Below are 16,768 nucleotides of genomic sequence, written 5' to 3' on the forward strand. Positions count from 1 at the left end.
AATGCTTGAATTATTATTATTATTATTGTTATATTGTTGCATAGATGAATTGAAGTTATGATAATCTGATAAGGAAAAATGCATATGTCACAAAATGTTTTTGCTTTGAAACACTACTTTTAGGGAGTATTGGGGATTGCCTATTTTAAGCAATTTATGACTAATTAAATTTTGAAAAAGTTAAATAGGTGTTTGATTCATGTGTTATTGTAAGTGGATAAGTTAATCAGATACAAAGTTGTAACTTATTAAATTATTATGTAAAAAAATATAAGGAGGTCAAATAAGGAATCCCAAACACCCCCTTAGCGGACCAATAAAATTACAAAAACATCCTTCATTTAAAAGTTTAAATAATAGGTCATCTTCTTTAAAATGGTTTCAACATCTGTTTATCGCACCAGTCGAAAAATAGCTGAGATTTGTGAAAGTTTATCAAAACAAGAGGTCATCTTTTTAGGGGTTGGCTTCAAAAATTTAACTTAGATGGGGCGATTGCAAAAGTTTGGGTGGGGTGTGTGTTTGTGTTTGTGTGTAACATCCGCATTTCCAAGAGTAGTATATAACAGAAAGTTTTATTATTAACTATGTCTCGTTAATTTAATTGTGTGTGTTAATGTTTAGATAATAATGAGATTTGAAATTATGAGTGGGTTGTGGGGCCCATAGCCCCCTATATAAACCCAACCCCTACACCATTTCACCATTTTTCTTTCCTTTCACCACACACACACACACACTCAAGAACACACACACTTTCTCTCTTCTACCCGGATCCAAACCCGTGCAAAGGAAGAACGAATCTTGGGTGTAAACACCATAAAACAACAAGAAACACCCCCAAGATCCTCGGATCTGTCCAGATCCGAACTCGAGACCAAAAAGGTGAGTTTTGGCCAGCAAGGTTGAGTTTTTGGGGTTGATTTTGACATGTAAACTTATAGAACGATAGATCGGGTTGTATAACGTAAAAAAAATGTAAACTTGGTGAGTTATAACCTCACGGGGGTGTTATAGGACAAAAAGGTGATATTCAGACATTGAAAACTCGGGTATACAAAGTTGGTACGACCCAAAACCCATAAAAAGGGTAAAATCGGGCCCTAAGGAAGAGTCACGAAGGAAAATGGCTTTAAAATGGTAAAAACGAAGAAAATGAAAAGATTTCACATCGCATAGACATGCGAAGCGAACTTCCATGCGAAGCGAAACTTCCCATGCGAAGCAAAACTTCCATGCGAAATTGCCATGCGAATTTCCATGCATTTTCTGGTGCATTTTCGATTCAATTTTTATGCGAAATTGCTATGCGAATTTCCATGCCAGGGGCTCTGCCCCTTGGACCATGCTAGGGGTTGCCGCCCCTAAACCCCGCTACCAGGGGCGCTGCCCCCGGACCCCCTTTAGTTGAGGGTTTCATTAACTTAGGTAGCGTTTGGTATTTAGGAATGAGTGTAGGAATGGAATGATTCATTACGTGGGAATAAAAAAAGTGGTGTTTGGTTGCTCAATGGAATGGAATCATCCATTACACATGGAATCCCATTCCACCAAAACCATTCCTTCCCACCCCCCTTCTTTTTTTTCATTCCATTCCTCCTTCACCATACTTTCTCAACAATAACACCACTTAACAACCACCACCACCATCGGCACCACCACCAACTCCACCGACACCACCTCCGCCACCACCATCGCCATTGTAGGGTTTCTTTTTTTTTTCTTTTTCTTTTTTTTTTTAGTTTAAAAAGTTTTTTGAGATAGAAGTGTTTTTATTATTTCTATTTCATTTCTACAATTTTTTTGGATACCAAAAAATAAATATTAATAATTGATTTCATTCATATAGGTTAACCAAACAAGGAAAATGAATGGTAATGATCCATTTCATTCCCTTGTCCATTCAATTCCTTCTCCCATTCCATTCACCCTTCATTTAATTACCTCCAACCAAACATACCCTTAGATATAAGAAGTAGTAGTAATGGATAACTGATACTCATAACTTGTTACACAGTTAGCCAAGCTCAGTTAAGGAAGGGAATTACCATTAACTCAGAGAGAAACCGACAACATGTGAGTTCTAGCCCCATTTCGCTTTGAAATGTTTTCGGGGCTGTGTGCATACTGGTAAGATTAGAAGTACACATATGCACTTACATATACATACATGATGAAAGTGAATGCCTAAGGCAAGAATGAAAGAATATGGTAAGAACTTGTATGTGTTAGTTTGATAACTATATATGATTGTAAGAATCAAACATGAATATAATGTAAGAATAGGGTGGGAGGCCCTTCTAATACCTGGGCAAGAATAAGGTGGCCGACTCTATGATATCGGTGCAAGAAGTAGGGTGGCAGAGCCTTAAAATATCTGTGTAAGAATTCGGGTGGCAGACCCTTATAACATCTGTGCAAGAATGTAAGAATAAATGGTATGCTGTGTAAGAATAATGTAAGAATAATACTGAGTAACATTAGCACGTAATGAAAGAATGTGTAAGAATATGTATATGTGTAAGAATAATCCTGTAACTGTTAAACTAAAGCTCACTCAGCGTAGCTGACTTTTAGTATGCATGCAGGTAAATAGAATGAGACAGATTGCTTGAGGGGGGAAGTGAAGACCGGCATCGAAGAAAGAAGATTCACATGCTATTTATATAAGACAAGTTAACTTTTGTTAAAGACATGATTTGATGTTTGTAATGTAATGCATGAAGTTTTAATTATTCCGCAAAAGTTTTAATTAACTCTGATTTTAGAACTGTGTTTATGAGTAAATCCAACACCAAAGTAAGGTTACCGGCAACGGAGCCTTACAGTGTGTGTGTGTGTGTGTTGGGGGGGGGGGGGCTCGGAATTTACACGCTTATATAACACTAAAAACAAAAAAGTCAAGGAGGGCGGTGCCTCCTTCGGGAACCAATAGGTCCACCCTAGCCGAAACTGGCCCATAAAACCATAACCGACCTAGGTTAAACCAATCATTCGGTTATGGTTATTATTAAGGAATCTTTTATAACCGAACCATATAGTTATAGATAAGTTTTTATAACCGAACCGACTTACCTACCCGTCGTTGGTGTCATATAACTCATCATAAAAGCTAGATATTTAGTATCCCTTCATATTTTCTTTTAATGGTTAAATACATGTTTAAGTGTAAACTAAGATAACTAGGATTGAAAGTAATAATATGAGTCATAACAAAAAAGTACAAATAGAAGATTCTATAAAAGACTCGGTTCATAGAAAAAGGGTGTCGGGCAGAGCCGGGCAGGGTCGGGCAGGCAGGAGGTCACATGGTATTGCGTAAAGAGAAAACACAAAGTGGGCCCATGTTTGTTAGTACTATAACAAACAAGTATCTACTCATAAACCAAGCCCATGGGACATGAAAATCGATTCATTACCCCCACTCACACAACCATGTTTAATATGAGGGTAGAAATTGAAAACTTTACAAACTTAAAACCGAACCAAACTGAACCAAACCAAACCAAATCAAACTTCAATTCGGTTCTTGTTTGGTTCACAAACACACTCAATTTAAGGTTTACTTTCCGATCAGTGGATTTTTGTGTTTGGATGGGCTGGGGGAAATGCTTGTATGGACTTTACTAGGATGTCCCCTTTTGTCGGGCTTAGGGACACCGGGTTTGTTGCTAGCAGGCCGTGTTAAAGGCGGAATCAGAAAAAATTGTTAAACACGGGAGGCATGTGTTGAGAATCAACACGCCTTTATTACTTTTGCTTTCGATACATTTGGGCCTCTTGTCCCTGATGCGGCTACGCTTCTGAAAAGAGTTAAGCGGGTCGTGCACAGTAACTCAACGACGCCGAAGAACGATAACTTTGTTTTCAGTAGGATCAGTTTTGCCATTCAAAAGGAGATGACGGTGCAGCTTGTTGCCCGTTTACCTGCCTCTCTATTGTAATTAGATCATTTTATTATAATATTTTATAAAAAAATTATTGTTTAAAAAAAGTAAGGTACAACTTGGTTTCACGGGCATAGATTTGAGAGCCTACCAAAGTTCATTATTTTTTTAAGATAAACATAAGAACCGAAGGTTACGTGTTAGAAAAATTTATATGAATATACTCATGTATGGTTACTAAGTATGAGAAATTATGGCTTAGTCTCCACCTTTTGCTCATGGGTACATATATGATACTTAGAGTGGATGTCAATTAGCTTTCAGGGTTAACTACCCTTGCATTTAAAATTAAACAATTATAAGACATGTCCTAATGTTGTGCCGCCACAACCAATATCTTTGGTTAGCTTTCCGACCACCATAAACGCCCCCATGTCTCTAAAGCAATTAAATTCAACTTTGCTTTTAGTTTAAACCTCAATTAAAGTTTTTAGTTCTTAATTTTATAGGTTCTTAGATCGGGTTTAAAAGTTTAGCGATCGAGCTGAAACTGGGTTTAGATACTTTTCAGGGTTTTAAAATTGATCCCAATCTAATATCTTTTGGACAAGATCCTCACAAATCAAACAATGGGTACAATGATGTTTTCATTACAAAAATTAAAGAAATAACATACTTTTAGACACTTATTAACGTACACCTATGAATCTATGATCATCTGTTTAAGCCATGAGCAAACAGTGAGGATCATACTTTATACTCATACTTACTACTTGGTGACCAGATCTGTAAAGTGAAAAGAATATATTCCAATCACCATATAATTTTTTTCTTTGTTTATTATTTGAAGGATCGCAGCTACAACTTCTTTTATCACAAGTAAGTCAAACTTCCACCACCCTCTTAAAATTCTTACCATTATCATGTGAAAGTTGCTCAAGTGTGCTGTCATAAGAAAGAAACCATATGCTATTATAGTATTATATGAGAACCTTTAATTTTGGTGAGTAATATTATCCATCGTATTTTTTGCTAGGAATAATGTGATGGTATAATTTTAACTAAGACATTCACGCAGTTATTTCATTGCTTCTCTAGCTTAATCATTTAAAAAAAAACCGTTACCATATCACTATATCAGGCCAGATACCAAAATCGTTATTTTACTTTATTTAATCATATAGTGAATGTTCACACCACCACAAAACGTAACATAAAGAGGGTGGGGTGGGGTGGGGGGGGGGGGGGTGGGGTCTAGAAACTAACATGATCCTAGTATAAACTGCTTAGCTATAAGAAATGCCTTCTTGAACGAACACTTTAACAACTGTACAAGGTTCATACGTCAAACTATAATCTTCTAGACTTAACAAGAACTTCAAGTAAGTGCTCACTCAAGCATTCACCTAGTGGGTTCTCGTGAAATAAGTAATCGCATAGATCAAGTTATCGCATAGCTTAGGTGTCTGTGTAACATGCGAAAATTATTCTATGCGGTAACTGCAGCAACTACTTTACGAGATAACTATGTTACGTGCAAAATTTTACAAGTGTACGTTACTAGGATGATCTATCATTTATTATCTGTATTTTAATATGGAAAAAAATAATTTAGTTTTTTAGCATAGGCACATATATGTATTGTGTATGTGGTATAATTATTATGCATGTAGAAAAAATCAAACATTTGTGTTTCATGCGTATTGTATAGGTGATATTGCGAATTACGTATTGAGCTGAAAACCGTCTGAGATTTGATTAAATTGAAAATTGTTCATGATAAATGAATTAATCTCGAATTAAAAAACAAAACAATAACAATTTTGAAATAATAATATATTAATTTGTAACCTACTTTTAATAATTATTAGTTACCAAAAGTTGGACATATAAGTAATTAATATACCCTCTTAGTTATTAATTTTGAAAATAAAAGAAACTTATGTGATTGCTATGTGATTGATCAGAATAATTTCTTACTATAGCAACTCATTCTCGCATGAACCTAAGTCTCTCTCTTATATATATAAACAATATTGTTTTGATAAATAACGTATATTTATGAAATGAAGCAACAGTTGCAAACACATGTATGTGATTAATGCCTTAAATGAGAGTTATCATCCATTCTGGCATATGTCTCGTCTTCTAACCAATGCATGGTCTATGTTGAGGTGAACAAACCCCATGAGACTATGTTGCATTAGTTTCTCCGAAACCTATCGATATCAACTTTAGAATATGTTCACAAATCACAATTGGATCTATCAAAATATGTAAACTTAGATTTATGTTTTTTTGTATTTGTCAAATCATATGTGTAACCCGAAACAATAAATTGTAAGTCATCTTAAGACCATCAATAATGCAAGAGCCCGGCCCCTCTCACCGATAAATATGTACAAAGTTTCAAATAGTTTTATTAGTAAAACAATTAGTTTTAAAAAAATCAATGTAATACTTTTGAAGATCTAGATAACAAATTAGCTAAAGAATATGCACCTAAAATAATTAATAAATGATGTATTTAGATAATTCTATTACACGTAAATGAATTGGGAATAACCTATGGTAGAATACTAAATATTATGGGCACACACAAAATAAAATAAGTTATTCATTGTTAAATTTGGAAAAAAAAATAAAATACAAGAGAATAATGGAAATAAAATATTTACTTGTCTCTGTCATGAAATTCAAATACACACACATATACTTCTGATTATAACCTACAAATATGTAAATCATGTATAATTGTATATATATAGCTAGGTAAACAATTCAAAATTTATTAAAACATATAAAAAAAGCTAGCTTGTTAGGTTTTTTTACGTACAAAAAGATACGTACGTATTTGTATGTAATAGGCATAATATTTTATTGTCTCCTATCAAAACACCTACAAAATTAAAGTTGAGGTTCATGACAAATGGATATAAAAATAAGATATAATTAGAACCCTTTATTTTTATGATATAAAAAAACAAAAGTATCGGTACGGCAATACACTTATATTAGTAAAGTTTGGATTAAATCATAGGGGTGATTGAAGTCACAGTCCCAAAAATTTTTGAGTCGGTGATTTGGTTTGGGCCGGGCCAAATAATATAAATTTTTGTATCGGTAATTTGGTTCGGTTCGGATGGTTCTCTTTGAAAATATATATCTCTTGATACCTAAAAATCAAATTTAAGTATCAACAACCACTCTAAAACAAAAGCCTTCAACAACAAAATTTAATTTCAACAATCAAACTTGAAATTTATATTGGCAATATACAATTTTAAACTTATATATAGCCTTTATATTGGCTATATAAAAAAAACAAGTTCTTGACAAAATAATAATACTTCGACAAATTTTGAGGGGGGATTTTATATAACAATTAATAGGGTGTATAAATATGTATATATAAAATTTATATACCACAATAAAAAATATTTTTAAAACAAGAATTAAACCTGGGACATCCAAGCTAACAACCAATGCATTAGTCTGTCCATCATTTTTCTAGTTTGTTCAAAGGGTGCACTTTAATTTTATAAGGTGGTATAACACCTATAAAGATTTTCAAACAAAATCGTGAATATTACCCTATTAAGCGAAAAAACGGGGGTGACCGGGGACACCCCAGCCCCCATTAACCTGCGCCCATGCTTATACATGCATGTGACATCAAATAATGAATTATTTTGGACACTGTACGTAAAAATTAGAATGTAATGAATTGGTTGTAATTGCACAAAACACGCGACAACCTTTTCCTGTGTAATGTGTATTCATATCAAATTGACTTGTCTACACCACCTTTTCCCTTGCAATTGTCTTCTTCATATACGCATCATTGTCCATATGATTATTCCCTAATACACATGTATACCAGGAATTTTCGTCGGCAGGGGGCCAAATTAAGAACGATCACGCAAAAAACGTGTACGATCGTAAGAGGTTGTGTAAAAACGTTTATAATAGATCGTACCCAAAATAAAAAATCACTACCATTGGTCCCAACTTTCAACTATTTTTGTCTCAATGGACCCCTGTTAAAAAACACTTAACGCCATTAAGTTTTTTCCCGAGTTTCAAACTGATGTTTTAGGGCTTTTGATCGAAAGAACAATACGAGTCGACGGATGTAAAAATTATCTCGAAACGGTTATTCAAGCGACGAAACAATGTTTCAATTTGGGTGTTTGAATTTCCAATTAACAAAAATCAAGTCATTTGAATCACTGTTTCAAGATAAGTTTTACATCAGTCGAATTGTATCGTTCTTTCAATTAAAAGCCCTAAAACATCGGTTGAAACTCGGGAAAAAACATAACGTCGTCAAGTGTTTTTTAACGGTGGTCAATTGAGACAAAAATAATTGAAAGTTGGGACTGTAGTGGTTTTTAAAATTGAGATTATTATCGGACAACACACAAAAGTTGGGATTATTTATTTCCAATTTGCCAATAAAAAAGGAAAAGAAATATTAAACGGTTTGATTGTAATTAAATCCTTTATTTCTTCACTATCTATGCATGTAATCGACACCTATTTAAGATTTTTGTAAAACAAACCATCGATCAAACACTAGTGTATAAATCAAACCAAAAGTATAAACTTGTATAAATGGTATGTTGTATGTTGAAACCTATTCCCTCATGGGGGCAACGTTTCTAACAATACTAAAGAGAATGACGATCGAGAGTGTAATTGTGAGTGTAATTGTGAGTAATATGTAATATGTATTGATGTTGTGTGTTCTGCCTTATGTATGATCTTCCCTTCCCTTATACAGAGGGAAGGGGTTATACAATTTATACAATAGTTATATTAACATTATATATTTTCTCTGGTTCCTCTCTTCTTCCTTCGATTGGGCTGCCTCCTGGATCTATTCCTTGGATCACGCTTCTTATATATCTTGAGACAATATGTCTTGGGCCACCAACCGGATCAAATGAACAGGAGACCGTTTCCCTCAAAATCCATTTCCCTCCAAGTAATCTTCTAGAATGTCTTTTTTGTTGGGCTTTCTCCGTTCTGATGGGTAAGAGCCTACTTGTGAGGTCCGTTTTATGAGTAGACTCTTCATTATATAACCATGTTTTTGTCTCACTTAGAAAAGGATTTAACACCGAATTGTAAAAATAAAACAAGGCTAATTTGATGGGTTAAATGTTTGAAACTTTGAATGTCGTATACACTGGAAACAAATTGAAACGTGTGGGTTCTTACTATAATGTGGCGCAATTTACTCTGATTGCAAAACAACGAGAGATAAAGTGGCGTAATTAATAATCCAGATGATTATTAATTTAAATTTACCTAACTAAACCCTTCTCTAATTGATCCAATTTCTAGAACTCTTAGGAATTGAAAGATAAAGAACAAAGTTTCAAGTAAAATTATCAGACAAACAAAGTATTAAGCGAAAAGCATCGAATGCTTAAATTGGTAGATGCAAATACAAGAAACTAAATAAAAAACATCCATTTTCAAGAATCCTCCACCCGGAGGAAACCACGAAAAGATTTGCCGCTCATGGTGATAATTTGATCACTAACCTTGATGTTGGGACTAAAATCTCCCCAAGTCGTCTAGAATGGAATTGTCATTAAAAAACTCTAATTTGGGGGTATTTGACGAAATCTCGTCAGGTAGCTAGCGTAGGTTATGCCCATGCCATAAGCTACGGTATGGATTTCTGCCATAAAATGCTGCTACGGCGTAAGTGACGGCCATGATATAACTTATGGCTTCAGCTCTCTTAGAAATATTGTTTTTTTTTTCAAAAAAAAATCTTATTCCAACCTCGTTTTGCTCCTAGTTTGCTGCCACATCTTCGTATTTCATCCCTATATCGTATCATATTTCATTATCTTCATTTCCATTCCATTTGTATCCTCATAAACACGTCCAATCTTCGTGTTTAACATGCAACCCTAATTAATTCTTTCATTAATTGTATAGATTATTATGTTAACATGCATTGAGTTTATCGTTCCATCACATTCTTTCTTGGCATATAATCCATGCATCCATCCATCTTAAATTATTTAATGAATATTTATGAAGTTTAATGATATCTCATCATTAATGTTTTTTATTTCTAGAAAGTGACCTTACAATATGGTAGCATGAGGAAGGAGATATGAGTTGAAAGTTGAAACCATGAAGCTATAACATTTTCCACCACTTTATCGTGGTGGGACCTACTTGAGTCACCATCGGTTTGACTGTTGCTCCAACACCTTTTATAGATTTCATACACCAACGTATGGATTCAAGTTTCTTTTTTAAGAAAACCTAAAACATATATAAAAGAATACAAATCCATTACTATATATGTATAAAAGAGTGCTATAAAGTATGATCTTTTTTTAAACGTTTGGAACTACCCACATTGATACACGATCAGTGGCGGATTTTGAGCATTCAGTATGGATGAGCCGAAAGTCACGACAATCAAATATTTTTTTTCCTACTTCTGAGTATCGGGTTGGGAATTCGGTTCGGGTCGAGTCAAACAATAATTCCAAACCCTAACATACCAAATTGAAAGAAATACAAAATGGTGAAATGCGAATTATCGAACCTGGTCTCTGCTTGCTTCTGTTAACTGTTTCAATTAATCGATTTCACTCCCACACGAGTCAGTTCTGAACCTCAGGCCTCAGCAGACAACGACAGTGCCCAATCAATCAATCGATTTCACATCCAAACGATTTCATCAAATCACTTGCTTGCTTCTCAGCTTCTGTTTTGACTCTCTGTGCCGAACCTTATAAGTCAGTAATTCACACAACGGCCATTGCACAATGGAACCTCCCTTTGTTGTAGTGTTCAAACATCAACCATATATTAGGGTTGGATTTTGGCTTAATGTTTAGTTTTTTTGTAAAGTTTATTTAGGTTTGGGGTTGGTCTAATGGAGTTTTATTTCTTAGCCTTCTTTTCTTTATCTTTACGTTTATTTCGTAAACGATTTCTGATCTTCGGCTTTAAACAAACTTTACATTTATAACAATTCAAGCCTGGTCAGGACTCAAATAATATGGATGGGCCGGACTCAAATAACTTGGTTGTGCTGGACTTAATACTAAAAAAAAACATACTAAAAATTAAACAAACAATAATACTTAATAATAACACTAATCTAATACAAGATCATCGGGTCGCCTCGCCCACAAATGTTCAACCAACTCATGTCGAAGATCCCCGTGTATCTCACGGCTCTTGATATTTGCTATGTTATGAAGTTTTTGTTGATCACTGATTGTGGACGGTTGTGGCGGAATGTCACCTTGGTAGTTTTGGCAGATAGCTTTGCCCTCGTCTTCTAACGTCATGTTGTGTAGGATCAGACACGTGTAGACGACGTCCGTTATCCTCTCCCGAGTCCAATAACGTATCGGGTTCGCCAGAACATAATATTGTTTTTTTATAGCTCCAAAAGCTCTTTCAATATCTTTTCTAGCAGACTCTTGCTTCTTCGTAAAATACTTCCGTTTGTCGGCGATTGGATCTGTAAAAGCTTGAACTAACAAAGCCCATTCGTTGTAAATACCATCGACCAGATAGTACCCGTACTTGAAGAGTTCTCCATTTGCAACAAAAGATTGAGGTGGTTCAACCCCGTCGATAAGGTCGTTGATCAAATGTGACTGATCGATAACATTAAGGTCGTTATTAACACACCGCCGCCCCGTCGATTTTGGGTTTTATTTTGAAGTTGTGGTGATTGATATGGGTGAAATGGGGTATTTTATAGATGAAATGGGGTATTATTTAGGTAAAAAATATTTTTTTTTAATTTAACCGGGTCCCAACGGCTATTTCTCCATTCCCAACGTCCATTTTCTCTCTCTTCTCCCGCGACCAGGCTCACGCCTGCCTGGATTTCCGCGCTCGCGCCCCGGTGGTGTGGGGTTAGCGCCCCGAGGCGCGAGCGGAGGGGCTCTAGCGCCCCGGTTAGCGCCCCACACCCCTCAGCCTAACGTGTATCATAATATTCATAAATCATAACCAATCACAAGCGCAAAATCCGGTGAAGCAAAGAACACCAAATTATCATCAACGATCTTCATCTTCATCTTCATCAATGGTAATGCTTTTACATTTATATTATTATTATTATTATACTAATTTCATTTCACCGATTATTAAATCGCCGTTAATTTTGATTCCGAAGCCCTAATTTTACGATTGCTAGGGTTTTGACGAGTATTAATCGGATCGAGTCGGATCGAATCGGATTTGATTGGATTGGTGATAGTAATAATAATATTAAGAGGATGAGTTCACAGAAGAAGAGAGGTATTCAGATAGAGGCGTTTAAGCATCGAGTGGTGGTGGATTCGAAGTATGCAGAGAGGACTTGGAAGGTGTTGGAGCATGCGATTCACGAGATTTATAATCATAATGCCAGTGGTCTTAGTTTCGAAGAGCTTTACAGGTATAGATAATTGTTAATTTGTGCAGATGATTGGTTTAGGGTTTTAGTTGTGTAGGTTATGGATGTTTTGTAATTTGATTGCTTGTGTCGGACTTGATCGAAACATTACAGGCGTAACGGACCGAATGAACACGAGAGGGGCGTGTTCGTCGGTTTGTGTTTGTTAATTTAATTTAATTTAACTTTAACCAACCATGAAGTGTTCGTACATTAAGAAAATGGACATGTTAGTGTTTGCTCGTTTAAGTAAATGAACGGTTCACGAACGTAAACGTACATAAATGAACATAACATAAATGAAAAAAAAGATACATAATTGACCTAACATAAACGAAGACAGAAACATAAGTTAGCATTAGTGAACACAAACGGACAAGTCGAATACATCACCATTCATCCAAACACACACACACATACATATAATTTTAACGAGGCCCTTTTATGTTTTTATTTATATGAATATAAGTACTTATGTATTTATTAAAATGTAAACGGGTATAAATTAATGAATTTAAACAAACAAATATAAACGGACGTTCACGAACATAAATGAACGAACAAAACGTGTGTTCATGTTTGTTCGTTTATTAAATAAACGAACACAAACGAACAGTTCATGAACATTTGGTTCGTTTACAGGCCTAATTACATAACGATTTTTTACAATATACTCTCCTATATTAATCTTTTAGATTTGTGTTTCTGGAAGGGAAGGGAGGTTGTGAATCATATTGATTTTGACATAATCTTAGTTAAATTTGTCACAGTGCATATATTTGTAGAACAACGGAATTTGTTTTAGATTTTCCATTCATGTTTTGATATATTGTGCTGCATGATTTCATTCCAATCTTTTAGCTTTATTGGCCTTTCAGTTGATTTGATTTTACTGTAACTTGGTGTTTCTCGTTTACTTAACTATAGTTTCGCCGCTAGTGTCACACATAATTGATAATTGGAGTATTTCTATGTTATATTTTTACAGCTGTTTTGAATCTCTGATATAAGGATGCATGATTGCATGCTGCACAAAATGTTGTCCATTGATTTACTTATCTTAACCATAAAGGCTTGTTACGAAAAGCATACCTAAGGTGTGAGGCGAACGGAAAAATGCCTTAGGGCCTTGTGGGCTGCTTCATCTACATGTCGGTCAAACATGGTCAAATATAGGGGCTAGAGGAGGCTGATTTGTAAAAATGACCAAAAGGATGAAGAGATTATGAATGTATTACTTGATTAAAAGGCTGATACGTAAAAGATGAGAGAAATGCAGCTTTTGGTTGTACATAGAGCAACACCTTATGTACATGAAGTTCAAGTCTCAGCTTTCGGGACCCAAATGCCTCAGAGCGCCTCATGCTTTTTAAAACCAACCATATAGGTCATCTTATCTTAGTTTACTATGAAATAAGAAAAAATACAATCCAATTTGTCGCTGTTTGTTGATTCTGTGTTATGTTCTTGTCTAGCACGTTATATTAGTTCTGCACTAAGTAGATCTTAACGCTTCTGATAATTAGTCTATATATCAGGTTCATCTAAGAGTACTGATGTGAAGTATGATGGTCTCTTACTCTCTTAGCCCTGTCATATGGACATATACTTTTGTATTCAAGCAGTTGGAATGGTACAAGTAGAATCTATAACCACCTGTTCTGTTTTATTTATTTAGTTATTCACTATCTTTGCATGTCAAATAATCACTATAGGCACTACTGTAGGCTAGTGATAATATAATGTATCAGAATATGCTGACATAACATTTGTTGCGTTTCTGAATAATGACACGCTTATTCTGGAGGACCATGAGTCTACATAGTGGACTTATTTGTATTTCAAGATTATAGATGGCTTAGCTATATTAATTGCAAAGCATTCATTTTGGAGGAGCTTTGTGTGTCCTATATCTGGTTCTGTATGTATCATGCTTTATTGTCTGTGTTGATGATATCAGTCTTTATGGCAATCACTTACTGTGGATGATCAAAAGTTATTGACATATATAGCAATAATAACTCTCCCTTAAAAGAAAAATACTAGCATTGACTACATGTACATGTGTTTTGTATTCCCAGGAATGCGTACAATATGGTTTTGCACAAATTTGGAGAAAAGTTATACTCTGGACTTGTAGCAACTATGACTTTGCACTTAAAGGACATAGCAGCATCAGTTGAAGCATCACAGGGACTCTCGTTTCTTGAAGAACTAAACAGGAAATGGACGGAACACAACAAAGCACTACAAATGATAAGAGATATATTAATGTACATGGATAGAACATTTATTCCTGGTACACACAAAACTCCCGTTCACGAGCTTGGTCTTAACCTATGGAGGGATAACATTATCTACTATACTAGCATCCAAACAAGGCTAAGAAACACACTCCTTGAAATCGTGCAGAGAGAAAGAAATGGTGAAGTTGTTGACCGAGGTTTAATGAGAAATATAGTCCAAATGTTAATGGATCTCGGTCCATCTGTCTACCAGCAAGTCTTTGAGAAGCCGTTTCTTGACACCTCAGCTAACTTTTACCGAGGTGAATCTCAACAGTTCATTGAATGTTGTGATTGTGGGGATTATTTAACAAAAGCCGAGAAACGTTTGAATGAAGAAATTGAGCGCGTGTCGCATTATTTGGACGAGCAAAGTGAAGTGAAGATAACAAATGTTGTTGAAAAGGAGATGATTGAAAGCCAAATGACTCGTTTAGTTCACATGGAAAATTCAGGTTTGGTTAGTATGATTGTTGATGATAAGTACGATGATTTAAGCAGGATTTACACTTTGTTCCGCAGGGTGTCGAGTGGATTGATGTTATTACGGGATGTGATGATGTCTCACATTCGGGAAACGGGTAAACACCTGGTTACCGATCCCGAGCGGGTTAAAGATCCCGTGGATTTTGTACAACGTTTACTCGATGAAAGGTCTAAACATGATAAAATTGTTAACCTTGCATTCAGTAGTGATAAGACGTTTCAAACTGCGTTAAATTCTTCGTTTGAGTATTTTATAAATTTAAACCCTCGGTCCCCGGAATTCATCTCGTTGTTTGTCGATGACAAGCTTAGAAAAGGGTTAAAAGGCGTGAGCGAAGAAGAAGCCGAGAATGTTTTGGATAAAGTAATGGTGCTTTTTCGTTATTTACAAGAAAAAGACGTATTTGAAAAATATTACAAACAGCATTTGGCTAAACGGCTTCTGTCGGGTAGAAGCGTATCTGAAGATGCTGAAAGAAGTTTAATATTGAAACTAAAAACCGAATGCGGGTATCAGTTTACTTCAAAACTGGAAGGAATGTTCACCGACATGAAAACCTCTCACGACACAATGCAGGGTTTTAATTTAGCTATGGCTCGTGTGTTAGCCAATGGACCGATACTTACCGTGTACGTTCTCACAACCGGGTCCTGGCCGACTCAATCTACACCTACTTGCAACCTTCCACCCGAGATTCTCACCGTGTGTGAAAAGTTCAAAACATATTACCTCGGGACGCACAATGGACGGAGACTAACATGGCAAACAAACATGGGCTCTGCAGATATCAAAGCAACTTTTTCGGGAGGTCAAAAGCACGAACTGAACGTTTCAACTTATCAAATGTGTGTTTTAATGCTTTTCAACAATGTGGATTGGCTGAGTTATAAGGAAATCGAGCAGGCAGTTGAGATACCGACAGTTGAACTTAAACGGTGCTTGCAGTCATTAGCTTGTGCAAAGGGGAAGAATGTTTTGAGGAAAGAACCAATGAGCAAAGATGTAAGTGAAACCGATTACTTCTTTTTTAACGACAAGTTTTCTAGTAGATTTTACAAGGTGAAGATTGGGATGGTGGCGGCACAAAAAGAATCAGAACCCGAGAAGCAAGAAACGAGGCAGAGGGTGGAGGAAGACCGAAAGCCACAGATCGAGGCTGCGATTGTTAGGGTTATGAAAGCAAGACGTGTGTTGGATCATAATAATATTGTGGCGGAAGTGACAAAGCAACTGCAGTCGAGGTTCTTGGCGAACCCGGTTGTGATAAAGAAACGAATCGAGTCGCTTATCGAGAGGGAGTTTTTGGAAAGGGACAGAGAGGATAGAAAGCTGTACCGGTACTTGGCTTGATGGGGTGATATGCGATTTCGGTTTCTTCTGAACTGTTGGAGGAATGATACAGTTTTAGTTTCGGTTTGATGATACTTTGTTTGGTCTTTTATACATCCTTAAAGTTGCAGATTCTGGTTCCAGACGTTGTGGTATAACTTATAAGCAAATGATATCAGATTTATAACAAGTGAAACAAAACTAAAGATATAGGTTATTCAAACACTAGGTGCTCCTATACGAGTAGACGGCTCGTATAGACTTAAAAAGCTGTCATATAGTACAGTTGTTAATTAGTATAGCACCTATACGAGCCGTATACACTTGTTAACACATC

General features: G+C 35.6%; 1 protein-coding gene across 1 annotated transcript; it reads left to right on the plus strand.

Moving 5' to 3' along the window:
* Positions 1-12,168: 12,168 nt before the first annotated feature.
* On the plus strand, positions 12,169-16,540 carry LOC143628813 (cullin-3A-like). The gene is made up of 2 exons (XM_077098297.1): positions 12,169-12,333; positions 14,412-16,540. Exons 1-2 carry the CDS (start codon positions 12,173-12,175, stop codon positions 16,450-16,452), a joined length of 2,202 nt encoding a protein of 733 aa, XP_076954412.1. The 5' UTR covers positions 12,169-12,172; the 3' UTR covers positions 16,453-16,540.
* Positions 16,541-16,768: the final 228 nt, after the last annotated feature.

The sequence above is a fragment of the Bidens hawaiensis genome, unplaced genomic scaffold (genome assembly GCF_021521415.1).
Source record: "Bidens hawaiensis isolate Kalapana, Puna unplaced genomic scaffold, B.hawaiensis_p1.1 tig00005061_1, whole genome shotgun sequence".
In the NCBI taxonomy this organism is placed as follows: domain Eukaryota; kingdom Viridiplantae; phylum Streptophyta; class Magnoliopsida; order Asterales; family Asteraceae; genus Bidens; species Bidens hawaiensis.

Bases quoted from the DNA above. Each gene is read 5' to 3' on its own strand.
- LOC143628813 (XM_077098297.1), top strand. From the start codon at position 12,173: ATGAGTTCACAGAAGAAGAGAGGTATTCAGATAGAGGCGTTTAAGCAT. The intron at 12,334-14,411 runs GTATAGATAATT...TTGTATTCCCAG, and splicing joins AGTTTCGAAGAGCTTTACAG to GAATGCGTACAATATGGTTT.